The sequence below is a fragment of the Mirounga leonina genome, unplaced genomic scaffold (genome assembly GCF_011800145.1).
Source record: "Mirounga leonina isolate KUSES-001 unplaced genomic scaffold, KU_Mleo_1.0 Mir_154, whole genome shotgun sequence".
NCBI classification, from domain to species: domain Eukaryota; kingdom Metazoa; phylum Chordata; class Mammalia; order Carnivora; family Phocidae; genus Mirounga; species Mirounga leonina.
The window spans coordinates 57986997-58014161 of record NW_023270389.1 but is presented as its reverse complement, the minus strand read 5'-3'; the positions used below and the strand labels follow the sequence as shown (position 1 = coordinate 58014161).

General features: G+C 50.9%; 1 protein-coding gene across 1 annotated transcript in view; it reads left to right on the top strand.

Moving 5' to 3' along the window:
* The window catches only part of RCSD1 (RCSD domain containing 1), a 65159-nt gene extending 39212 nt beyond the window's left edge, over positions 1 to 25947 (top strand). Inside the window, exons 2-7 of the mRNA XM_035010912.1 lie at positions 6197 to 6298; positions 7427 to 7516; positions 12103 to 12174; positions 15071 to 15268; positions 17356 to 18051; positions 24227 to 25947. Of these exons, the coding sequence (XP_034866803.1) occupies positions 6197 to 6298; positions 7427 to 7516; positions 12103 to 12174; positions 15071 to 15268; positions 17356 to 18051; positions 24227 to 24259 (1191 nt within the window). The 3' untranslated portion in view covers positions 24260 to 25947. The remainder of the gene's footprint in view (positions 1 to 6196; positions 6299 to 7426; positions 7517 to 12102; positions 12175 to 15070; positions 15269 to 17355; positions 18052 to 24226) is intronic.
* The last annotated feature ends 1218 nt before the right edge of the window (positions 25948 to 27165 follow it).

Genomic DNA, 27165 nt, shown 5'->3' with positions numbered 1-27165 from the left:
ATGAAGAAACGGGGGGTCAGCAAGACCCACATCCAAGACTAGAGCCCAGACTCAAAATAAATGTGTTTTCCTTATGCTTGTCCAATAGGTAATGGGTTTGATAGAGACATTTAACAGATCTTATCTCCCAAATTACATCTATGAGGTCCTATCACTATAATGGCACTCGGGATGAACATCTCTATCCCCCTTCTCTGTTGTCCCTGCTGTGACCTGGGAAGGCACCTGGACCTTAACCCAGCCCGTCCCACCACCACTAACCCAGCTGACCACTCCTGGATGGCCCGCCATGCACCTGAGGCTGTGGGCTACACTGATTCTAAGACCACTAACGTATCATAGTGTGTCCCACCAATCGACCGAAGGCTGCTAAATTCTGTCCACGCTGCTGGGCTGCAACCACATCCCGGGAGGAAGTGGGAAGCCCTAAAGGTCTTCAGGAGGGACACGCTCCCCGGGGCAGGGGTCTGTGAGTCCTCCATGTGAGCACAGTCCCTTACCTGGGTTTCCCCTGGGAGAGAATCTCAGAGGCCAAGGACCTGCTATTTTCAGATCCTTAAAGCCTACAAACGGGCAGGTAGGGGATATTTGGGACTTTTGGGGGCTTACATGAAATATTTGATCAGCATTCACATAAACCCTTGCTATTCCTCTGCCTCATCTTGTTGCTGTTTTTCCCCTTCTTCACCTCCTCTCCATTCCCACCTCCTCCAAAAAGGGCCGTTTACCCTCTAAGGGCCACCACGGTGATCCCAGTACCTGTTGCGGTGTCTACAGATGTTCAAGAAATGGTGAAGAAGGGTCTCAGCAGCATGGGGGGCGGACGCGATGCTTTTTCTGTGCGGTGACATCCCAAGATTCTCACCGTCTGTCGCCTGAGCCACAGTGCTCTTCCGGCCCCCACGGGATATCCCTTCTGCAGCTTGCAGGAAAATGTCTGCCAGGCCCACATTGCGGCCACAGGAGAGCCAGCTCGGTGCCCGGAGTTCAGTCTGTGGACCTTCTCCTTTCCTTATTCTGTGCATCCTCTGATTTCATCTCGTCCTGTGACTGCGAATACCAGCCCTAACGAGTGACTTTCCAATTTCTGGGTCCAGCCTGGACACCTCCTCTGAGCCCTGGACTTGGTTACGTTCGGCTCCCTCTACTGCATCTCCTCCTGGATGTCTACAGACATTTCAAACTTCCACGACCAAGAAAGAACTGTTCATCCCCCGTCTACCCTCACTCACATCTCTCTCCCAAGCCAGGAAAAAAGAGCCCTGCATCCCGTTGTCCAAATCAAACTTCCAGGAGTCGTCCTTGGCTGCTCCCTTCCTTGTTCCCCAGACCCAGTGCATCACTGTCCTGCCCCCAGATACCCCATTCTGACCCCCTGCCTGCTGCAAGCCTGGCCACTCCACTGTTAGCACTCAGCTGGACCGCCTACAGAAGCTTCTTCCTAGTCTCTCTGCTCCCTACTCCCATCCGTCCTCCACAGAGAGTCTCTTGTGTGTGACCTAGCTCACACCCCTCTTTGAAACCCTCCGAAAGGTGTGCTGTGCCCTCAGAATAAACTACAAATTGCTTCCCACAATGTGGCCCCCCAGGCTCCCTCTCACCCTTACACACCGTGTCTCCCTCAGCCTTTATTTCTGTCTGTGTTTTCTGCTCAGGAGAGTTTTCCTCCCATCTTTTCCCCAGCTGGGATTTAACTCAGATGATCCCTCCTCATAAATGTCTTCCCCCACCCCCAGAGATAAAATGCCCTATTTTATCTCTTCCTTAGCATTGAACGAGTCCTCTTACTTACCTGTGTATATGTCCCCCCCGGAAGAGCAACCCCTTAAGTGTGAGGACTCTGTCTTGTTTACCGTGATACCCCAGGGCCTAGAACAGTAGATGTTTATTGATGACAGAATATATTAATGACTGAGTAAGCTAACCCTTCCAGGAAAGGTCTAGAGTTCCTTAGCATGTTGGTCTGGAAAGAGCTGGAGCTTTGGTATCTAGACAAGTCTGGTGCTGGCACTTCCTGACTTGAATAGCAAGTCACTCAGCAACTTGGGGTGGTTTCCTCTCCCGGAAGAAGTGTTTTGAGAGTTACTGCAAGTGTACCAAGTGCTATAAAGACTGTGCTTCCCACAAAGCAGGTGCTCTAAGAATGTAGGTAGGTCAAATGGGCCTTCCTGGTTCCCGGTCCAGTGCCGTTTGCATCATCCCAGGATGGTAATGGCTGGACGTTGGGTGAATTGAAGAGTCAGGGATAAGGTAGGAGTGTAAAGGAAAACTCTGGAACAATCGTGGCATCCCAGAGAGACAGTCTGTTGATCCTTTCGAAGTGACAGTTTAAGTATGGTCATGTTGGAAGGGTGTGAATCCCTTAAAGGACTGTGTTAAGATCCGTCGTCTTTCTAAAAGAGCAAAGAAGCAAACATACTCCATACTTTCAAGGCTCCGGTTGTCTGGCCTGTTTCTGGTGAGCAAAGAGAACCTTCCTACTAGCCAAGAGCAGGGGCTCCTCAGCCCGCAAGCTGGTCCTCTCATTGCTTCTCCTTCCAAGCTGTAGATGGAGAGGCCTCCCTTGGTGCCTTTTTTCCCTAATCCAGGGCCCAGACAACGTCAGATACTTAGACGTTGGACCAAGGAGGAGGATGAAGAACCCGGGGCAGAGTCAGGGAGGTAGGTAGAGCCCACAATTCAGGCCTGTACACAAAGGTTCCACTATGTGGATGATCAGCAGCATGCAGATTGTATTTATTCAACATGGCAACAGCTCGGGGGAAGTTCCATGCTGTCCAGACACAGGGACTCCTCAGTTCTCAGAAGAAAGTCCCATAGAAATGGAAAGTAAACACCAGAGGTGATTTTTTTTCTGGCCTTGGCAAAGTCAGACAGGAACCACACGAGTGGTTTCCAAGCTGGCTGGCAGGGCCAGGCTGGATCGGTGGCAGGGAGGGCTTGGTGAACAAGATCTGGGCCCAGGAGAATGGAGTGGAGACCCACAGTCTGGAAAGACGAGTGTCAGCTAAAGCGAGGCACAAAGGGAGTTGAGTCCAGAAAACAGATTGAAGACATAGAGATTAGCCCAAGAAGACAGGAAGCACTGAGGTCTCAGCAGTGACTCAGACCCAGGCCGGAGGCAGGCCGGGGAGAACCTGTGACCGACACGGTCCCAAGGGGTAAGTTAGGGTGTGAGCGACTCTGGGAACAGGTACAGCCCTGCCCCTGCGGGCTAAGTTGGATGTGGGGGTAGGGGGAAGAAAGCGCCCTTCGACAAGGACTTTCTACGCTCTGGGCTCTGTGTTAAATGCTTTATGGGCATCTTGGGGACAGAGGAAGAACACTTAATCCCAGGGAGGCTGTGGGGTCCCAGGAAAGTCTGGGGCTAGGCAGGGACCCTGAAGTCTTTCTCAGTCCAGGTGAGACGGTGGCCTTACCAAACCAGCCTCAGGGCCGGGAGAAAAACCTAGAGGAGTCGCTCGCTAACCTGGAGCCGGAGGCCGTGCGCCTTTGAAGCGCTGGAGGAGGTCAGCAGCCGTACCTGCCAGAATCGCAAGGCAGAAACCCAGGCGGAGCCTCAAGCAGCCCGAGCCGTCGGCTTCTGTCCAGCCCCAAGGCCACGCTTCTCCCGTTGTACCAGTGCAACCCAGTGGCTAATAATAGTTTCACTTCTTACACAGCACTTCACAGTTTTCAAAGCACCTTCACAAATTATACTATCTAACTGATACCAATTGCTGGATTAGCAGGTGTTGGAGTAAAGCGTCTCATAGATTACTGTTCGGCTTCTACTGTGTGACTCTGGCTAAGTTACTTGCCCTCTCTGGGCTTCAGTGTGGCAGCTGGGAGAAGACAGTTTTCTACAACACAGAATAAGAGTCTGGAGAGGGGCTGGTGGTGAATGGATTTGCCAGGCTTCAACAAGCTCTGGAGTTCTTCGACATTCTAAAGAAGAGCCATTCACTGGGATCCAGGAAAACAAACTCAGATGTCTTATAATCTTTCCTTCAACCCAGCTTTTAAGCCCTAAATGCTTCCAGTTCTATCACTTCTGAGCCCCTTGCCAAGCCCCGTTTCGAGACGAGGAAGTTAGGGAGGAGTTTTTGATTCCTGTACAGCTCTATTTTTATCTGGAATGTATCTTCCTGCACACCAGTGATTGGTGCCTTCGAAGCGGAGGTAAAGTACACTGTCAGCAGGACTCGAGCAATAAATAGCAACGGACAGAGAGACTGATCTGTTATGTGGGCAGGAAGTTAGACAGATGGACAAACCAATCGGCCAAGAGTGGCTCCATTAGAGGCTCTGTGCTAAAGCCTCTCCATAGGACCCAAAGGACAAGATGTTTGCCTGTGGCCACCCCTATCATGGCAGGTGTGGGAGGCAGACAGGTGTGAGCCCCGGGAGCTCTGCCCAGCGGGGCACGACTTGGGGGGGGCTCAGGCTCCCCAGCTTTTCCCCAGCATTATGGGGAACACTGGCTCCCTGAATGGAGGTGAATCCTTCCACATCTGTATGCAAAGTCAGCATTGGGTGTTTAGGCTGGAACGGACTTGACCTTGAGTTATAGCAGGAAACAGTAAAGATGAACTGGTCTTTCCTCCAGAAGAGCCTGTTCTCAGATCTGAAGGTCTGTGTTCCAGCCGCTCCTTCCCATCTCTAAACAAAGCCTTCTTCGCAGAGCTCGGCTCCGTTTACTTCACTTCACAACAAGAGGTTAGTGGGGCTTGGGGCTTGCCTTGCCCCTGCTCCAACCAGCCAGGGTCTAGCATGACCAATGACATTTACTTTGGAGGGAGCACCCAAATAAGAAAGGTAGGAGACACCTTTTAGCACAAAAAGGAGGGCCTAGGAAGCCTGCGTGCACGTGCGTGTGGCGCCAAGGGGTGCAGGCCTGCAGCCGGAGGGGGGCATGCCTTGTCTTTGTGGGCCACGAGCCCCTTGCAGAGACCACGGTGGGCTTTCTCGGGCCTGCTGCTGCCCAAATCCCAGTTTCAGGCTAGACGTGAGGAGGGGAAGTGGTAGGGGGCGTTTGCAGCTGTGTAAGAAATGCCGTCATCGTGGTCCCCAAAACAAGAGCCTAATGTCTCTAGGACAGGACATTTAAAAAATACTGAAACCAGGTGGTTATGTAGGCCACATGCCACACGTCAGAAGTGGGGTGCCGTTTACAGCGCTCGCTGACTCACCGAGTGTGTCTCGGTGACAAGTGGCACGTGGGCGCAAACAGTGTCCAGGGTGCGTCTTGGTCGCGTCAGGGACCCCGGAGGCACCTGGAGGGAGGGACCGATGACCTGCGCCGGTGGCAGAGCAGGGGCCCATGCATGCTTGTAGCCAACTTGGAGAAACCTGACTTTCAGGTAGTTCCTTCAGCAAAAAGGAGCAGAAGGGGAAAGGGCTGAGCTTCTCTCGGGGAGGACGCTGTGGAGAGCAGGAATGCATCATGCGAGGACCTAATGTGAATCAGCACAAGGGCTCTTGCAAGGACCCCGCTGCTGGCAGGAATAACAAGCCTTCCAAAGCTCTTCACAGTGTGCCCCGCCTGGCCCCGGCACTTCAGATAGTGAATCATTCAATCCACGGAAAGGTACAGAAAGGTAAAGCCATTAGCCCCGGTCACTGAGCTGGTAAGAGATGCAGCAACCCAGGGGTTGAATCCAGGCGGTCCAGCTTTCATCTGCATGCTACGTGCCCCTCAGATTATTTCTTGATTAATTCAGCAAATAGGTACCGAACGTTTCTTTGTCCAAGGCACTCACTTAGGTAGAGAAGACAAGACCTATATACATGTTCGAAGTTCAATAGAGGGCATTTGCTTACCCCGTTCCATACACTTAAAGCCCTGCTTTCCAAAGCATTTGCCACCATTTCTGAAGACCTCTTCTGACCAAGGGAAGGAGACTCCTGTGCCGTCTCTGATATACCCCTTTCCAGTCTGGGTCTTTGCAGAATGAGGAACAGGACCCAGTCTATTCCTCTCCAGACCCCCGGAGCCACACCCAGGGCCGAGTGCATCGTCAAAATGCACTAAATGTGGTTGACTGGATGGTTTTTAAAATCCTTGGACGCTGGGGCCAATTGCAAGATGCTATTAAAATACCTCGTTGCCCCGCTTCCCTGCTCCAGGCCACAGCTCAGTGGCACCCAGGAGCAACATGGAGAAGAGCCGAGTGCATGTTTGCCCGTTAACTTTCGCTTCCCCTTGGTTTGCCAGGACAGATCAGCAGAGTCCAGGGCCAATGTGGATGACTCGGCGCCCCCCTCGGTGGCCCAGCTGGCCGGGCGGTTCAGGGAGCAGGCTGCCACTGCAAAGGAGGTGAGTCAGGCGGCTCCTGAGCCCCTCTTCTGGGAGGGGGCTGGAGGAAGGGGAAGTCTGGGTCAGGCCCAGAGGAGAGGCAGGGAGGAGGCTTGGTAATTACCAAATTAGGAAGAGAAGCCAGAGAGGGGTCCCTCTGAATGTGAGGAATGTGGCCAGGCTGCTGGGCCTGTGCAGAATCTTTCCCCACCAGAGCAAGGCTTACACTCTGGCCGGGACGGGGGGAGACACAGGCCAGAGAGCTGGAAACATGGGAGTCTGGATTCATTTCCATCTTGATCATCGGCTGTGGGAGACTTAGATCCTGCCCAGACGTGCCAGACCTGGACTGGCTCAGAATACAGAGATGCCCATGATCGGCTCCTGCCCCGGGGTCCAGGAGTCAGGGGCAAGGCGAGAGGGGAGCAGATTCCGAATTGAGAGTTGAAGAGGAAGAGAAAACATCCAGGGAAGTGCATTCTGATGGGAGGCCAGGGATCAGGAAGGACAGGGATCCAGTGACCACCGGACTCCAGGGGAATCCAGTTGGAGAGGACAGTGTAAAAAGGGTTGTCACAACGCTGGAGAGATTTGGGCTAGATTTTCCCGAGTCACACAGTATACAGTGCTCAGGAGGAGTGACAGGAAGGAGACCGTACCCCAAGGTGGGCGATGGTCCCCTTGGGGCAAACGGGTGCAGCCATCAGGCTTTTTTAGGTGCAGTATTTTGTGCTTTTGTTTTCCCATCTGAAAAATCAGTCTTTAATTTCTAGACAGTACAGCAATGTCATAAAGGGTGAAGAAGATAGTGTTGACCTAAGGTGCCGGCAACGCTTGGAAGCTGGAAGCAGGTGTCATTTTGAGATGTTGTTTCAGGCCAGTGAATCTCAAGTCAGAGAGGATGTTCCAGCAGAAAAGAACCAGGCCAGGAGCCAAGAGCCTGGAAGTCAGAAGGGGTGGACAGCGGAATAGAATTAATGCATAGGGCTAATGGGTCCGTCTTAAAGACATGTCACCCCTCCCTCCATCTTTTCTCTCTGGACATCCCTGAACATTCCTAAAACCAGCTTCCACTTACTCCTCTTCCTCCCTGTTGCCTGATTAGCTCTCTCTCTTTTTCTCTCTGTGTGTCTGTCCCCCTCCCTCTAGACACCAGCCTGTAAACCGACAAGAAGGAAACCACCCTGCTCCCTCCCCCTGTTCCCCCCCAAGGTAGAGCTGGGCCAGAACGGTGAGGAGGTAAGTGCTATGTCAGAGCTCAGGGGGTGCTGGTTATGGATCTGCTTTCTCCTTCTAGAGGAGAGGGCACAAAACGCGCACATTTAGGCCTTGGAACCTGCACAGGGAATTTCTCCCTTATCAGATTCAGGGATGAAGCTCCTCTTCTTAATGCTTCTGGAATCCTTTACTTTAGACACCAGGTTCCTTTCCACTCTTTCTCATGGAGACTCCTTTAGGATTTGTTTAGGACTGGAGCACTGTTCTCCAAGCCGGAGAATTTCAACAAAGAGAACAAACGGGCCATAGAGTATTACCACGCCAGGTTCAGGAGTCACCAAGGTTATGTTTCACTCCAGGTCCGACTTCTGTGATCTTCCTTGGGCAGAAAGAGAGGCCACACTTACATAAGGCAGACTTGCCTCGTGAGAGAGAGTGCCGTGGTTTCGTGCTATCCTTGTAGAGACTGGCTGTTGTTTTGGATCACTGGAAGACAATCAGAGCACACAGAGGCCTCGTTGCCCTCACATATAAATAGCCGATGTTACCAACAAAAGAAAGGCTCTGGTATCACAGACCGTAGCCAGCAACAGATTCCCAGACTGGGTAGGTACCTACCCTGATCTATCTCATCGTAGCTGTAAGAGTGACTTCTCTGCGCCCCCTCCCAGCAGCCCATGAACCTTCACCGTGGTCACGTCACGGTCCCCCAGAAATGAACTTGCATGTTCTCTCGGCCAGCCTGGAAGACCAACCCCAAGAGAGAGCAAGGAAGGCAAAGACAGCTCAGTTCCCAAATCCCACGTCAGCTACCTCTCTCCTCCTCCCTTTCTGGGGACCAGCAACCTGACGATAAACACTAGATACCTGTGTGACCTTGAGCATCTATGGTAGTGAAGGTGTGAGTAGGGCGACAGTTTCAAACCTCTCCCACCCAAGGCTTACAGGCCGAAGCCCATCAGAGAAAGTGGAAATTCGTTGCTGCTGGTCAAGTGTGGGGGGGCATCTAGAGCCCCACTGCTCTGAGGTTACTCCCCCAGGCCCCGAACAAGTGTCTTCTCCTGGAATGGGAATCCTAAGAAACACAGTTTTTGTTTTTGTTTTTTAAAGATTTTATTTATTTATTTATTTATTTATTTGACAGAGAGAGAGAGCCAGAGAGGGAACACAAGCAGGGGGAGTGTGAGAGGGAGAAGCAGGCCTCCCGCTGAGCAGGGAGCCCAATGTGGGGCTCGATCCCAGGACCCTGGGAACATGACCTGAGCCGAAGGCAGACGCTTAACGACTGAGCCACCCAGGAGCCCCGAAACACAGTTTTTAAAAACTGAGTTTTTTGTTGGAATTTCTTCGAGCACCAACATTATGATTCTGTGGCCTCATGGAGTTATTAGCCAGTGCTATGACCAAATACATTCCAACAACTTCTCTTTACGGAGGGTCAACTTCTCCTTGTGACTTTCAGCCCCTGGGCTTGGTGTCAGTGTCAGGCCACAGGCTGAGGCCGTGGCCCTTGGGAGCCTACTGTGAGGCTGCCCCCTGATGACCCGGGCTCAGCCCTGGAGAAGCCCCTGTCTTGCACTGAGCCTGCTTCCTTATTTGTGAAATGGGGACACGAACACTAACCAGACAGATGACGGGGGCTGGACGGGGACGTTTCATTCCCTGGAATAAAAGCAGAGGGAGTCAGTTTAGTTCAGTGGCTCTGGGAGAAATCAATTTACAGGTTCATCCCATGAGGCACCACCGGTAGTGAAACGGGCTCTAGGAACAAAGGCAAGATGAATAGGAGGGTGGATTTTAGAAGAAAAAGTCCGGCCTGGAGTGGCAGGCTGCGTGCACATAGGAAGGACATTGCTTCCAGGATTGATGAGTTCTTGTCACCTTGGAAATCACATAGAAATAAGAAGAACCACCAGCTTTGTCTGGCTGGGCTGGAGAGAGGCTTCTGCCTGCAGGAGCCCTAATTCCCGAAGCCTCGGAGGGGGGCCTGGAGGGCACGGCCCCAGGCAGGCGACTCCTCGGTGCAGGGAAGGGTCTTTGCACCCCTTGTTCATTCCTGCCCCTCCCAGGCCTGCTCAGGCCTGAGACCGTGGGGTGACTCCTCTCTGGAGGACCCAACCACAAGTTAGCATGGCCGTCTGCAAAAGCGCTGAAAAGCACTCCTATCTGAAAGATCAGCTTCGTAATTTCTAGGCATTACAGGAACGTCATGCGTAGACGTATATGCATACATCCAGAGCTTGAGGCAGGTGCCCCCCGCCCCCCAGGATGGTGCTAGACCCAGCCGCTGGCCTGGAATCCTGTTAAATGGCAAAGGAAATGCTGCCCCCTGCTGCCAAGCGCAGGAACTGCACCAACCGCTATTGCGGAGCCTTCCCGCTCTGCGGCTCGCTTCTAATGAGCACGGACGTCGTGGAGCAGGAGCTGGGTTCCCAGCGCTGTCCTATAGCGAAGAGGCTGGTTATCGAATGTCCTCTCTCTTCGGAAGGTAGTGGTCTCTTGGGGAAGAGAAGGGTTTCTGGTATTACATAAAGTGAGCTTTGTCAGCAGAATCTTTGCCGCCGGTCCCAAAACAGTGTCTTCAGAAACAATGGCTCCTGTGAAATTTCACCATAAAGCACAGAAATTAAAAACAACTGATTCAGGGCTGGAAGCCGTACTCCTCAGGGACACGTGGCTCCTTGCAAGACTGCTCTCGGAATACGTCTGACAGCGTTAACTCATTTGGCCGGAGGTACCTTCACGCTGGAAGAGTCCTTAGAATCATTTTTAAAAAAAGATTTTATTATTTATTTGAGAGAAAGAGCATGAGCAGGGAAGAAAGGGCAGTGGGAGAAGCAGAGTCCCCACTGAGCAGGGAGCCCAGGGCTCAGTCTCAGGACCCTGGGATCATAACCGAGCCGAAGGCAGACGCTTAACTGACTGAGCCACCCAGGCACCCCTAGAATCATTTATTCTAACCCGCCTGCCTGGGTCTTGGTTAGGAGACTGAGGCCAGGGCACCCATCCGGCTCCTGTCAATGCCCAAGTCCCAGCTGGAAACTGTACCACTCCGCACCTCTCCCTCAATGTTGGGCCTTAAAAAGGCCACAAGGAGTTTGACTGAGTAAGTCTTCCTCCTTCCATCACTAACATACAATCATCTCGCTCAATAAATATCTCAGAATATCTCCAAGAGATGGGTGTTACTCTTCTTTTTATGATTCAGGTACACTAGGACACAGGGGCAGGAAACATATGTGGGGTCTCCAAACTGTAGACAAGTCTGTTTTCTGCCTTGGCCTCTCCTAAACCCCATGGAAGTCACTTCCATCACCATCATCATTACTCTTATCACTCCTGCGTGTGGAGGTCAATGTATCTGTGGACCCAGACTCAAGTTACAGGGATTGTACACAAAACAAGGAGTCCATTTTTTAATTTTTTTTATTTTTTAATTTTTTATTTATTTATTTTTAAAGATGTTATTTATTTATTTGACAGAGAGAGACACGGCAAGAGAGGGAACACAAGCAGGGGGAGTGGGAGAGGGAGAAGCAGGCTTCCCGCAGAGCAGGGAGCCCAATGCGGGGCTCAATCCCAGGACCCTGGGATCACGACCTGAGCCAAAGCAGATGCTTAACGACTGGGCCACCCAGGCGCCCCCAAGGAGTCCATTTTTTTAGATAAAATTAACTACAGACAAGATTCCTGATGTACATTCATCACGAAAATATCTCCAACTAGCAGATCGTAGGTATGGTTTTCTATATATGTATTAGCCATTGACTGCTTCTTAGAGGCCAGAGACTAAATCATATTCATCTTCATATAACCAACACAATGCCCAGAATGTAGTAGAGAGTAAATGTCTGCTTAATGAGAATGAATAGTCAATGTTTGGGAGAATGATAATCTATAAATGATACATTGATGGGATTTTCCAAAATGTCATTAGTTCAAGGGAAGATTTTCAGTTGTACCTCTGTGAGGTTTTAGCTTTGGTCTGTGGTTTCTTGTTTTAGTTGTGCAAACAGAACATACGGTCATTTTGCCTTTTCTTTTTTTTTTTTTTAAAGATTTTATTTATTTATTCATAAGAGACAGAGAGAGAGAGAGGCAGGCTCCTTGCTGAGCAGAGAGCCCGATGCGGGACTCATCCCAGGACCCTGGGATCATGACCTGAGCCGAAGGCAGATGCTTAACCATCTGAGCCACCCAGGCACCCCATTTCGCCTTTTCTCTTTGGAATTCCCTCCTGTTGTTGGCTCACTTTGTTGAAGGTCATGAGGTGACGATCTCATTCCCTCAGACATGGTCTGTTCCCTCGTAATGACCATGAAGAAATCCTTCCTGGAACAGGAGGCCTCCTGTGTTTCAGATGTCTGTCCTGCCTGCTCTGATTCATAGATTCAAGTGGTCTTGCCAACTGCGGGATGTGGGAGGGGTGGAGGGGAGCCTACACTGGCCCAGGCCCGAACGAGGTAAGTGGGCAGCTGAAGCTAAATGGGAAAGTGGTGACACCAGCTTGTGCCCCTCTTCTTCCACCTGTGCCTTGTGAGCTCCAGCCAGAATGCCACCTCCCTTCACCTCGCTCATTTGGTTGTTTTGGTCCATTTGCTCTATAGAAATCACTGCCCAATGCAAGCCATCCTCCTAAAATCAAGGTGAAGAGCTCGCCTATGATTGAGAAGCTTCAGGTAAGTGCAAAATGGTACTCTGACCCCACCTCATCTCTTATCCAACATTTGCATGTCTTCAGGGCTCCTGGGGGTAGCACCTGCTGTCACCTGAAGAGTTGATCTCTGATAAGCAGCTGTGAAGGATGAGGAGCTCTATCCAGGGGCAAAGGGCTAATATAAAGATCCCATCCAGCACCAGCTCATGTGGTCAACAGCTAATGGTGGTTGGTGGATAATGGGGTGTCTCAAGAGTCTGGAAAAAGACATTAGAGTGCAAGAAATGCTCCAGGACTAACCAAGTCCTCTCCCCCTAGGCCTGAATGCCCCTACAAACCATTTCAGTCGTGCATAGGGCTGAAATTCAGCGGCTAGGCATTGCACTGATATGGCCAAATCTGTTGTTTGGAAAGCTTGCCTCCCTACCTATCACTTTGTGAGCCCGGCTAGGCATTGCTCTGATATGGCCAAATCTGTTGTTTGGAAAGCTTGCCTCCCTACCTATCACTTTGTGAGCCCAGAGCCCTCACCACTGTGCCCGCAACTGGCTGGCTTTCCTGGGGGTGTACATGAACCTTGTGGCACTGAACTTGAGCTCACGGTCTTTGGGAGGAGACAAGATTTTTCACACATGATACAATAGAAGACATAAACTCTCGGAGAGTAAATACCGAGATCTAAATTGTGTGTAACCCCCCGACTCCTACTACTCTAAATCGGGGTTTCTCAACCTGGGCAATATTGGGTCAGGATAATTTTGTGGCAGGGCACTGCCTTGTGCATTGCAAGATGCTTAGCAGCATCTCTGGTCCCTACCCACTAAATGCCAGCAACACTCTCCAACAAGCTGTGACAGTGGGAAACATCTCTAGGCATTACCAAATGTCTCCTGGGGACACGACTGCCCCCCACCCCCACCCCAGATCAGAACCACTGCTCAGGAATTTTATTTTTTTTAATTAATTAATTAATTAATTAATTAATTTATTTATTTATTTATTTATTTTTGCTCAGGAATTTTAGAGCAAGAGTACAGTAGAGTGGACAGGATGCATGCTTTATGAAACGCCTAGACCCTGAATCGGTCCTCCAGGATCGGTGGCTGGAAAGGAAGGAGGAAGGTGCTCCTGATTTGGGACCAGCATGAGCTAAAGCATAGAGGAGGGTTGGCATAGGTCTGGGTGGGGCCTGTGGAGGCTGCCCCGGCTTTCACCGCGGTCTCTGTGCAGCCACCCGGGAGAACAGCAAGGCTCTTGTGCACCGTATCCTCCCATCTGGGCCCAACCAAGAAAACCAGCTCATCAACTTTGCTCCAAAGCTGTTATTAGGGGTGTGTCAAGACAAGCAGCCACAGCTTTTGCAATTCCACCTCTGGGAGAGGACAGGGATTTGGCCCCCAGCCTGATTTGGGGTTAAGAAAAGCATCTCTGGTTTCTGGTCATGAGCTTACCCTGTGCAGTGTGGGAGGGGGCTCCCCAGAAGTTGAATTCCTACTGAAAAGCCCTGATTGCCCTCCAGCTGCAGGGAAGGAGTGGGGCTGCCTGTCACGCTGGGAGGCTGCAGGGATCTCATGTACATAAGGAGGATCTCTCAGAAGGGATCCAGATGTGCACATCCCCTCTCATAGCCAGCCCAGGGGTGCAGCCCAGGACCCTCACCTTTGCCTCCCTGTAGTCCATCTCAGCCCTCATCCAAGTGCCAGAAATTCATTCCCACGTGCTCTGTGCCCCACAATCTTGGTCTCCTTCCCCTTCCCTTCCCCATCATTAAGGAGCCTCTCTGGGAGGCACAGCAACTGAGAATAAGGTTGTGATCGCTAATCATTCAATCTCATTAAGAATGTCAGCAACAGTGGCTCAGTTGGTTAAGCGGCTGCCTTCGCCTCAGGTCATGATCCTGGAGTCCCTGGATCGAGTCCCCTATCGGGCTCCCTGCTCGGCAGGGAGTCTGCTTCTCCCTCTGGCCCTCCCCCCTCTCATGTGCTTGCTCTCTCTCATTCTCTCTCTCTCAAATAAATAAATAAAATCTTTAAAAATAATAAAATTAAAAAATTAAAAAAAAAAAAAAGAATGTCAGCAACAGGATGACAATTTGGCCAGATCCCATAGGAACCTTACTTTGTTGGGAAGGGGGGGAGGGGGAGCCAAGAACTAAGAAATGCATCATCCACTAGACTTTTCAGCCAAATATTCTATTAGATGAGTTATGAAGTATGATTTTTCCTCCCTGGAGTAGTCCATAATTCAAAGCTCAAGTTTCCTGCTGGCCATCAAGATATATTTTTATTTGCAAGCCGTCTTACAGAGGGAACTTTCCAGCTTGAACTTGGGTGGGGAGGGAGACCTCCTTTAATGCCCAGCCCTGAATTCCTGTCACCAAGCCTGCCCCTTGGTACTCATCACATGCTGCTTTTTTAACATGGCTCGGGCTCACAGCATTGCTATGTAGTTTTATATTTTTAATTCTTTTTTTTTTAAGATTTTATTTATTTGGCAGAGAGAGACAGTGAGAGAGGGAACACAAGCAGGGGGGAGTGGCAGAGGGAGAAGCATACTCCCCGCTGAGCCGGGAGCCTGATGTGGGGCTTGATCCCAGGACTCTGGGATCATGACCCAAGCCGAAGGCAGGCTTAACGACTGAGCCACCCAGGCGCCCCTATATTTTTAATTCTTACCATGACCCAGTCTTATCCAGCTCTGGAGGGTGGGGGGTGGGGATGGGGTATGAGCTGGTGGTGGCAAGAGACAGTGCCTCCAGGACCAGGGCAATGGATACTTGGTTAGGAAGCGACACAGAAAGCCTCACATTACCTGGTTACCTGGCCCCAACCAGTTCCAGGCCACATACCCAACAAGCTCAAGCAGAAACTCTTAGGGTCCCCCACCCCAACTTGAAATGCCTCACTTTTTCTTGGCAGGCCAATTTAGCTTTCGATCCAGCGGCCCTGCTACCTGGGGCCTCGCCCAAGAGTCCTGGACTTAAGACCACGGTGTCACCATTCCAGAGCCCACCTTCCACCCCCAGCAGCCCTGGCGTGCGGTCTCAGGAGACAGAGGAGGTGCCAGTTAGCTTTGACCAGCCTCCTGAAGGGAGCCATCTGCCCTGTTACAATAAGGTAATGTCTGGGTCCAAAGCCCTGCGGCGTGTTGGTAGAAATGCAGGCGCTGGGCAGCCCTGAATCATCTCCGCCGTGATGTTGTCCTGGGGAAGGGAGGACGCACGTGAGCTGCCGTCAGAGTTGGTTCTCAACAGAAAGGAAACTTCTCTGTGCCTAAGAGGGCCCCTCTCCCCAGCCTGCCTCTCGCATCCCCTCTCCCAGAGCTGTGCCCTCACCCGGAAGGCACGCCTGGGGGATGGAGCGCTCTATCCTTCGAGGAGAGAGGGCTGAGAATTCAGGACGGGTCCCAGCCACACAGATAGTTGCGTCAAAAACTGAAAGCAAAATCTGAAGACCTGACCAGTGCTGCACACAGAGGGTGGGCAGGGTCATTAGGACTCCAAACCACACTGCTCTGGCTTGAGGTAAACACTGTTAAGTGCCCCAGTATGGGTTCAAATCATTCTTACCGCAGCTTGCCCTATTTAAAGACTAGCCAAACTGTTCCCTTTGCAAAAAGATGTAGGTAAGGCCCCTTTCTGTAGATGCCCTGAGTCTGCTTTCTTTCGTCAGATCCTCGGCCCTACTACACACGGTAAGAATCAGAGATACGGTCCAGTACTGTCCAAGCAGGTGCCCGGCAAATCTGGGCCAGAGCCCAGCAAGGGCCAGCATAAAGGGGTCTGATGCCAGGGAATGGCAAATGGATAGAGCTTTAAAGTAATGGATGGAAAGAGTGGGGTCTTCTGGGCCATTCCAGAAAATCCACGGGGGAGAAGGTCAAATGTGTAGAAACAGGTAGAATCCAGGGAAACAAACGTGCTAAGTCTTGAGTCTGCTGGCTGGGGATAGGGTGGAGATTCTCCAGCTCAAGGGAATGGAGAGACCCCTGACAGCAGAGAGGAACCCAGGGGAGGGCCTCCTTTCTTCACAGGATGCTCACTAGGGAGGCGGGCCAGGAGGGAAGCGGGGCCGCCTGTTTGTAATGGGGTCCGGGGTTGGGGGGCTGCTTTAGGGCAGCAGGGTGTATTCCTGAACCCTGCTGACTGTGAGGCCAGGGCCAGTCCTTGATAGCCTGCAGGGCTGGCCACACCATGGTCTCAGGAAAGAGCCTGGGAAGCCCTTATAAGCCAAGTATTGACTCCAAATTTCTGAGAAGGAGCTAGGATTGACAAATACCAAAATGTAAGCCAATGGGAAAATAAGACTTACAAAAATAAGATTTAAGGTTTATGAAATAAGATTTCGTCTACATATAAAATGTTAAAGGCCACACCACTTGAGTAAAGTACAGCGTCCAAATAAACATTTTCATTGCACTTCTGGCAAAGTCCGGTGGGCCTAGATGAGGCCCGAGTGATCCTGAGATGCACACACTTCCCAGACAGGAGATGATTTTGGGGAGCTCTGCTGGAGGCTCCTAAGGCATGGCTTCTGCTCATAGCGGACCTGAGCCCAGGAAAGTGAAGGTGTCTGTCTGTGCAGCTTTCCCAGGGATTAGCCAGCTCTGCGGAGGGCTGGGAGGGCCAGGCTGGGGAAGGGGACAAAGCTGGTCACCTGCTGTCCGGCTCTGTCCCAATGAGGTCCCTGAGCAAGGCCAGGCCATCTGCAGGCCCTTAACCCTCTTGTCTGTTGGATTCACCTTTGTCAAAGTGAAATGTCCTAAATGTTAAAACATGACTCTTATATAAAATAGAGATAGATTTTATTCAGCTTGTCGGATTTGTGAAGAAACCTATAATATAGTAAAGTTCATTCAAAGAACATTCAAAGAGCTGGTTATTTATAGGCAACTGAAAAAACAAATGTTAGAATTAAATTGCTAAATTAGACACCAAACGGATTAATGTTTTACAGGATAATAAAAGTATAGGTAGGTTATCATTTTTAGTGGATGGAAAGCATTTGCGTCTTCATGAGGCAAAAACCTACTGGTTACCCTGTGACTTCACATAGCACACAGGGGTCCATTCTGCTGGAAAATCAAATGACCCTTAAAGGCTGGCTGACGAAGCAGTGCCTTAGACTGACATCGAAAGACATGTAGTCCCCTTCTTGGCCTTTTTCACAGGTTGTGGATAATTTCTCTTAACACGTTCTTCCAGGTGCGGACGAGGGGCTCGATAAAAAGGCGCCCTCCCTCCAGACGATTCCGAAGGTCTCAGTCGGACTGTGGGGACCTGGGAGATTTCAGGACCCCCGAGTCATCCCAGGAGAATGGTGCCAAGGAAGAGAATGGGGATGAGGTGTTCCCATCCAAGAGCAAGGCCCTGGGTTCCCCTCCACCCAGCGAGGGGCCGGTGGGGGAGGAAGTGGGGAGGCAGCTGGGGTCTCAGGAGAAGCCTCCTCTGAGGAGGACGTCCAGCAGGACGGAGAAGCAGGAGGAGAAGGGCAGGGCCATGGATGAAGCCCAGCATCCCCACAAGGCTGTGGGGGGCTCTGAAGAGGAGGCCAGCCCACATCCAGCCACAGGGGAGGCCGTCCAACCAGCCCAAGCCTCCAACCCAGAGGCGGCAAACGGAGGTAGGAGCCCCAGAGAAGAAAAAGCAGCCGGAAAAGAGACAGAAAAGTCTGAGGAGGTGAAGGTGGAGAGGGCAGGAAATGAAGAGGAGGAGCCTAGACAGAGGAGCCAAGACACCAAGGGGCCAGTGGACGGAGCAGTGGGGGAGGCCTCACCAAGCCCCCCTGAAGGGGTGGAGGGCCCCCGCATCCCGGAGCAGGGGAAAGACGAGGAAAAGGATGAGGAAGGGGCCATTCTGGAGCCCGGCTGCAATCCCCACCATGAGGCCCCCAAGCCCGAGGTAAGTGGCCTGCACGGTCACCTGGGGAGGCCAGGGCCAGAGTGTGTCTGTTTATAGTTCCTCACAAATCAGCGCGAGTGTGCAGAAACAAAGGCCCTGTTGCGGACGGTGAGGGGACAGAGATACAGGAAAGGGAAGCATGTGCCGGGCTCTGTCCGCCTTCCTGCCCACTCGGAGTTCTGGGGTGCTCTGGGTATGTATGGAGACCAGGCCCGGCTCGGTGACTGAGGCCCGCACACAGCTACTGAAGGCCCAGGAGGCAGGGCTCTGGGCTCGGCTCACTGCTGGGGGGCTCAGAGATGAAGGGGGGTGCACCTTTCCATCAACTCAGGCTAGCATGGGAGACCAGCAGCTCCTTAGGGCACACTGAGGAAGGCGGAGTGTGGCCGTGGGCAGGGGGTTCTCTGGGGGAAGCCCAAAGCACAAGCGAGGGAGAAACAGTGTGTGTGCGCGTGTGTGTGCGTGTGTGTGGGAGGAAGTTGGAAAAGCTTCAGGGTGAAGGTGGCATTCGAGTGGGGCCATTTGAGGAGGAAGCTTTGTGTTGGACACCAAGTGCACAGAGGAAGGGGTACCTCAGTCCCTGCTCACCCCCACTTCCTGGCCCTTCAGCAGCCCCCCCACCCCCACCACCACCATTCCAGGAAGCCCTCTTGAACTCACCTACCTGTGTTCAGGAGCAGAATGCCTTGCTGAGACTCAGCAGGTCCACAAGAGAAGCTCAGTGTTCTACCCTCCACCCCCAAACCTGACAATCTCATCAACAAAGTCACCCCCCAGTGCTTCGCTTCCCCCCTCCGTTAGTACATTCATTCAGTACATTCACTCACTCACTCCTTCACTCAGGCAGCCATCAGCTTCCTACCAGATCAGCCTCTTACTGGGCTTCCTGCTTCCTCATTTTCTGCCTATATAGTTCATTTCCGTATAGCAACCAAAGAGGTGTGTGTGTGTGTGTGTGTGTGTGTCTGTGTTTAGATCGTCTACTCATTGCTAAAGTCACTCACCTCCTACGTTAGCTTCCTAGGGCTGCCATAACAAATTACCGCAGACTTGGTGGCTTAAAACCATAGAAATGTATTTTCTCACAATTCCGGAGGTCAGAACTCCAAAATCAAGGTGTTGGCAGGGTGGGTTCCCTCTAGAGGCCCTGAGGGAAAATCTGTCCCACGCCGTCCCCTGACTTCTGACGGCTGCTACCAGCCCCTGGAATCCTTCCTGGCCTCTTCCAGGTCCTGCTGGTGGTCGGCAGTCCTTGGCACTCCCTGAGTAGTAGACCCAGCCTTTGTCTTTGCATGGTCTTTCCCTGGCTCTGTGTGTCTCAGAACTGCCCTCCTTTCTCCCCTGAGGACACCAGTCATTGGAGGTGGGACTCACCCCAAATCCAGAATTGTCTCATCCTGAGATCTTTAATTACATCTGCAAAGATGCCAGTTCCAAATAAGGTTATATTCGCAGGTACTGGGGGGTAGGATTGGACATATCTTTGGGGGGCATGCCACCCCCTGTGCCTCCCCACCCCTGTCCCACGGCTTCCCAGTGCACTCAACATCAAATCCAAACCCTTCGCGAGGCTGTTGCCCAGTTGTCCCTGACCCTTCTCCTCACTGTGCTTTAGCCATGCCAATGGCTATTTTGTTCTTCAAATATACCAAGATCACTCCCTGCTCAGAGCGCTGTCCTGCTGTCCCCCCACCCCCCGCCCCGAGACACTTTTCCCGACCCTCACATGGCCCCTTCTCACCCATCCTTCAGATGCCCCTTGGGCCTGTCTGGACCACCCGGTCACTCTCTTGCACTATTCTACTCTGCCATCATGGTGCATATCACTATTTCACATGCTCTTATTTATTTTCTTATCATCTCTCTTTACTCTTTTGCCCTCACTGTATCCCCAGCCCCTACCACTGAGCCTGGAACACTGTAGTTCTTAAAAAATATATTTGTTGAGTGAATGAGTGAATTTTTAAAAGAGAGAAAATTGCTTGACCCAAAGGAAATGATACAACTAGAGTTATAAGAAGGGTTGATGTGTTCGGAGAGGGGCTCACCAGGGGCCCTCACATTATTCCCACTCAAACTAGACTGGGGAGAAGAAAGTAATAGGAGTCCCAAAGACACCTGAGGTGTGGGTGAGACTCCTCTGGGTGGGCTGTTAAGCAAAGATGCTTCACATTTCTTCAGCACCATCCATCAAAATGAGCGATCTGATCCCATCAGCCCGGAGCTCTTCACCAGATGTCCAGAAGGCAAACACTTGCCTCAGATCCTCCCTTCTTTTTGAGGATGAAGCCAGCGAGTCCACGTGGTCACCTGCCAGGGGCGGCTCCACCTTAGCTTCAGGCTGGGAGGTGCTCATCTCGCCAGGAGAACTTCCCACAGCACTGGTCCTGAGGCATTAAGGAATCACCTTGGTTGCAAAGCTTCGGGAAGGTCTCCTGCAGAAACTGGAGGAGCTTTGGAACAGGCTCCCCTGAAACCTCTCGAGCCACCTCTATATTCCCAACCTGGCAGAGCCCTGGCCAGGGAGCAAGATGCCCACACCCTCGCAGGTGCTCTTCTTCCGAACAGGAAGCCCAGGGAGGCACTGAGGACGTCCACCCACCACCTCTCCATGCTTTCCGTCTCCTTCTCCGTCACGGAGACACAAAATCCTGACACCCTTAGCCCAAACCCCTGGTTTTAGAGAGGAAGGACCTGAGGCTCAAAAAGGGGAACACAAGTTGTCCAAGGTCACGGAGCTCAATGTTCAGGGACACCACACAGCACCTCTCTGCACATCGGCATCATTTATTCAATCTGGGAGGGGCGTTGCCTCCCATCCTCTCTCGTCCTTGTCAGGCTCGGTCAAGGTTAGAAGCAAGAAGCCTCAGGCAGTGGTGCAAAAGGATTCGCCGGTGCAGTGATGGTGAAGGGGGCTGCTTGGGTCTCGGCTTCCCTGCACACCCCATGCCTGTCCCAGGCCTTTCGTGGGTCCAGCAGAGGCAGCAGATGGCTTCGCAGCCCCCTGATCTAATCCCCATCTAGTTCTTTGATTGGTAGAAATACATTGATCAGAGAAACTAATTGGAGTCCCACTCGACATTTACCAAACAGCAGTTACCCCTGGCACCATGGGACTTCCTGGGGTCTCCAAGATGAAGAGGACAGAGGCATAAACAAATAGCAAATACGGACAAATAAAACAAACAGATGAACAAAAGACACAAATAATGACAAGGCAGTAGAAGAAATGTGATTCTTCCCAGGAACTTGCTATGCTCTGTGAAGCACAGAGGATGGGGCCGTCCCTTCTTCAAGGGAGAGAGCAGGGAAAGGCTTCCGATGAGGCCCCAGGTATCAACCGTGTGAAAGCGCTAGAAAGGGTTAACTTCCTACTGCATAGCCCCTCACAAGTATTTCGACGTTTTATGCTTAAGGAATGAGTCATTCTGGGAATTTCAGTCACGGAACAGGCTGGATATATCAAATCCCAACACTTGGGATTCTGCTTCCCCCTGGAGAGAGGGCACTGACTAGGATCCAGCTCCCATACTGTAAATAAATCAAACAAATGTTTCTCCGGCACTCACTATGTTTCCAGTACTGTGTAGGGCACTCAGGTATGCCAAAGATAAACTTCCCCAAGCCACGACATTCAAGATGCATCACATTCAAGACCTTGTAGGACCGACAGTAACCCCTGACTTCCTAACCGCCTGGTTCCATTGCTCGTCCAAGGCATTCTCCTTGATTTCTCAATATTTGATTTGAAATGTCTTTCTCCCTCAGCTGATGAGATACCACCTTCTCTTGAGCCTCAATTCTTGGCCTTCTCTTCTCACTTCTCTTGGGACCACACTCCCCTGCTTTCCCTCTTCAGCCCCTCCCTTAGCCTCTGGACCGTCCCGCCCTCCCCACTGACCTGCTCTCTCTTTCTGGATCAATCCACAAAGCTCAGCCACTCTCACTCCACATTCTTTGCCAAGCAGCCTGGACCCCTTATGACCTCTTACCAATGGGGCTGAGCCACATCCATCTTCCCTCCCTGCCTGGAAACTCACTCACTGCATTCTATCAGCCTGTTTTCACCTACCTTCCTCAGTCACTCCTCCCTCATCCCCACAGCTCTGCAAATGACCTCACCTCTTACGTGAGTGAAAGGAAGGGCAGCCTCGTCCTCTCAAAGTACGAATCCGAGGACAGGTCCCTTCTTGACAAGACAAACCTACATCGGCTGTGATCTGGCTTCCCCCAACTGCCATTTTCTGGACATTTTTACAGGACATTTGTGGAGTGTGTCTGTGCATTTTAAGTGAGGGGTCACTCTAAGAATTTCCCATCCATCCAGGTGCTCTTCCAAGTTTCTAGCTCCTCACTAGCTCACCCCCTTCTGCCTATAGACCTTGCTCAGTTCTCTCCAGTCCTAAAGAAAAATCCCCCGAGTCTGTCCCTCCCCCGCACACCCAGTGCTGTCCCCCTCCTTTGTTTCTCCTTGCGATCTCACGCTTCTCTCTGATGTGAAGCTCACAAGTGCTTCCCTGCTTCCCTGCCACCAAAGAGTAGGCATTCTTACCTCGGTGAGGTGTCAGCCCTGCCCCTGAGGCCACCTGCCACTGTAGCCTCTGTCTGGTGGGCCGCCCCGCCAACTCCTCTCCCTCCCTCCCTCCCTGTCTCCTCAAGAAGAACCGCCACATTTGACCTTGGCAGTCTCCTCTGGCCCCCACTACCAAGCTCCAGCCGTCATATTTTGTGAATGATCCCTAAGGTTGCCCCTCACCATCAGCCACTGGGCCACTCTTGACTGCTTAGTACCAGCCTGGCCCTGGTCCCAACCACACACCAACCGACCTCCGCGCTTGGACACCTGCCAGTCACTCAAACTCAAAACCAAACTCGTCCTACTTGCTCTGTTTCTTCACTTGTATTCAACTTAAACCCCACATTCCTTTGTTATACCCACCCATTTCTGCTAATGAGGTGCTCATGTTTCTTCCATCTCCCTGCTTAATCAGCCCCCCAGGTCTTAGGGGGTTTGCCAGGGAGGGCTTTTCGCTTTCCCTCCTGCCCCGTCTCCACTGCTGTGACCCCTTCCTTATCTCTACAATCACGACTCGCTCCTCAAGGAGTTCCTGGTCTCCAGACACACTCTATACATTAGCACCAAATTCATCTTGCTGAAAATGGCATCTCGGTGTCTACTCTCCTACCCCAAACCCTTTGATACCACTCATGGGAGAATCGAGTTCACCCTCCTCCCCATGCTGAACTTTCTCCCAGCCTTTCCCTCTCCCCCATCATGGGGCCCATGCCTCCAGGACCCACCATTCCACAAGAGGCAACGCATCGTCCCACCCGTCCTGCCGTCCCCTCCACCAGAAACGCCCGCACCCCCGACTGAGATTGCCCTCACTGCGGCCTGGAAGTCTCTGTCCTCTGTAGGCCTTCCCCGACTGCTCCGGTGAGGAACACCCGCAGTGACTCAAGCACCCCCTCACGCTCAGTACAGCGCGTTCCGGTGGCCCAGAGCACATGCCACCCGATGCCGTGGACACAGTCGTAAATGTCTCTGTTTCCCAGCCAGAGAACCCAAGGTGGTAAGGCCTGGTGCAGCCCCAGCCCAGAAGGAGCTAAAAGTCATACTTTGGGTTGAATGTTGAATAAATAGCTATTTTCCTGTCCTTTTACTAAAGTATCCACCTTCTATTTTTGATTCTTTGTGTTCTTTTTCCAACCTTATGTCACCAAAGTTTCTTGAGCAGTATAACAGGGAGATGAAATTGAGTGGGAATGAATTAGTAAGTAAGAAGCTGGGGCAGGGAGGGCATGGGAAGCCAGGCATCAAGGAATAGGCAATGTCACCTAATAGTTGAGGGCTCAAGCTCTGGTCCCTGGTTTTAAATCCTGACTCTGTTACTTCCTAGCTGTGTGACCTAGGGGAAGTCACTTGACCTTTCTGTGCCTTAACTGCCCCACCTGCAGAACAGCGCTAACAGAAGTACCTAACTCGTCTTGCTTTTGTGAGGAATACATGATTTGATGCTCGTAGAAACCTCCGTCAAGCACGTAGCATTATTATTACCATCACTACTGTTAGTGTTACAATTCTTGCTGGATCTGGTATCACCAAGGAGGTCTGCTGAGCGTCAGGATTTCCCCCACTCTCTTCCTAACTCATCCTTTCCTCCTGTGTTCACAGGATAACACCCCTGTCCAGGACACTAAAATGTGAAGAAGAGTTCACTGGCCTAGTGATGAGGCTGCTGGAGACATCTCTTTCGAAGGAGCAGCAACAAGAGAAAGAGAGAATGAAGCCATCGCTGGAGCAGAATTTGGGCGGGGGGGGGGGTCTGGAGGCAGCCCGAAGATGTAGATTGCGTTGTTTCCCGTCTCCACACCGAATGTTCCCTCGCAGACAAAGATCAGTCCGAGGGCAGCAGGCTTTAATCAGCTTGAGTTTGTGTCACTTGATGGACTTGGTTTAAAAAAGAAGGAAAAAAAAAAAACTTATTTAAAACAATTTACTGCAGCAACAGCTCCCAGGGATACTGGTCACCCTGTGGGCCTGGATCCTATCCACACCCACCTGTCCCTGCAGCTGACCTCGGAACTGGATTCTAATTTAGCTTCTCAGATTTTGTTTTGTATAAAGCGATAGCCTTTTTAATGTTCTGAAGCTTTTATGATTCTCAGATGGAAGTAAAAACTAATTTCAGGTGGCAGGAAACAAAAGAAAATCGCATTGCTGAAAATATAAATCCCGTAAGTTACAGAAGACCTTAAATTGTATCAAGACCCTTGAGACAACCTCTCAGCTTTGTCCAAATTGGAACTGGCCAACCAATTTTTAAAACCTTGGTCTGGAAAAGATACTTATTGCAACATTAAAAAATAGGTATCTGTTCCAGCAATAGGAACCTTTCCTGTCCAGGAGTTTTCCAGTGGATGGTACACTCGGAGGTGACAGGCTCAGTCCAGTGGAGGCAGGGAGCAGCTCTCCTGGAGAAGCAGATGCCAGGGGTCATGGCTGTGCACGCTGCCTTTCCTCATCCTGAAAGCAAAGCAAGGATACCTAAATAATGCCTACCCTCTGAGGTAGGCTGGGAGAATGAAATTTGCACTTTCTGAAGGAGATCCTTGAGCAGGGAGTCCATGTTGCCTGGGAGGTGCTTGAGTGTCTGTTTTGAAAGGTACATAACAAAAACATCCTTCCTAGCTTCCCTGGGAAGCTGCTCTTGAATCAAAGCCCAGACTCCCTTTCCGGACTCAGGAGGAGTGGGCTGGGTCTTCAGTCTGTTCTCACTTGGGAGCTCTGGCTTTAATGTTCTGTGTGGAAAATGCAAGGGGCTTTGCAAGGAACAGGGCCCTGACTACCCATTCCTTGACTAATTTCCTCTCCCCTCTTGATGCAAAGATGTTAATCCAAATAAATGTTTAATCTTTAGGGTTGGTTCTTACCCAGAGTTGCATATTTCAGTGTCTCATGTGCTGATGTGGCAGGTGGAGCGGCTGTTTGTCTGGAGGTCTGTTAGACCACTTCCTACCCCGACGTCGGAAAGTCATCTCCCGGACAAAATGGCCTTATGTCACTGCTGGTACCTCAGCGTTCTCATCCCATTACAGTTTTCCTAGAACTCCGGGAGAGTGTTCATACTTGGGATATGTATTTTTTCAAAACTTTTTAAATACATGCATCTTCCAAAAACTTGTAACTTAGTCGAGCCCAATATTTTAAGTTTTATGTTTTAGCGGAATTTTGGAGATAAGTGTGTTTCAGTTATTTTGAGGTCAGTATAATCCATCTCTATCCATCCCTCCCCCCATCCCCCCATCCATCCATCTACATCTGTCCTTCATCTGTCCATCCACCCATCTATCCATAGAGATGTGTACCCCCGAAACAATACATGATTTTACTTACATACGTCTTTGGGTTGTTTATACACACAGTCTAGTGAATGTGTGCATGATTGTGAGCGTGTGTGACAGAAAAGGGGTATCTGCCACTTTCCTCTACTTGAAAAAGGAATGGACCAGAAAGCATGGGATGTAGATGTGAAGATGAAACTATTTTTTCGTCTGGAGGCACAACAGTTTACAGCAGCAGATGGTTTTATTCAGGCTTCCCTAATAGGCTTGAAGGAAAACACTGATTTCTTCATAGCTATAAGGCTCAAGAGTCAGAGTCATTCCTCCTTTACCTCTGTCTTCCGGCTTGAATTTCATACTGTGTCTTTGCTTTCTCCAGAAAGGGAGCAAGGGGAAAAAAAAACCCTGGATGCTGTGAAGGGAGATGCCAATATTTAATAGGGGGCTGTTATACTGTTTCAGCTGCATGTGGAACCAGGTAGCCAGATGACTACAGGAAGCCCAGGGGCCTCAGAACTCCACTCTCCTCCCTGAGGTCCCCCCGGACAAACCTCAGTTTGCCAGTCAACTAGACACTCAAAAAATAAAGGGATAAATTAGTAGAAAGGCAATCTATTCCTCATCTTCTTTTGATTACATACTCTTGGGAGTGTAACAGTTTAACACAGTTGAATGAATGAGGACATTCAGTTGCTAATGAAAGAAACTGGCTGATGAAAACCAGAAAATTGTATCTATGAATATCTCTCTCTCCCTCCCTCTCTCCCTATATACGGAATAATATAAATTAAAAATCTATGGATAGACCTAAATACAATACTCAAGCAATATCAGAAACCTCTCTTTGTTCTTGGTCTCTGCTTTCCTCTATGTTGGCCATATTCCCAAGCAGGCTCTTCACAGCCTGCAAACCCAATGGAAAGAGCTTATTTTTTTCCAATAACACTGGGGAAAAAATCCTGCAAAGGTTTTCTATAAACCATGTGTGGATCACCTGTTCATACCTGAACCAGTCTTTATGACCGAGGAGCTGTGGAGATCACACTGGCCAGGCCTGGGTCGTGTGACCTCCGGAGCTAAGGGCTAGGTAAGCCAATCCTGTGCAATCTGCAAGGATTCTGAATGGGAACAATGGGTGTCAAATGGGGTGCTGTTACCAAAGGAAATTATGCTGGAAAAAACAAAAAAACCAACAACAGATGTGTCCAAGAGGGCAAGCCCAGACATACCCAACTACTATTCCATTGTTTACTAAAACATTAAATTTTG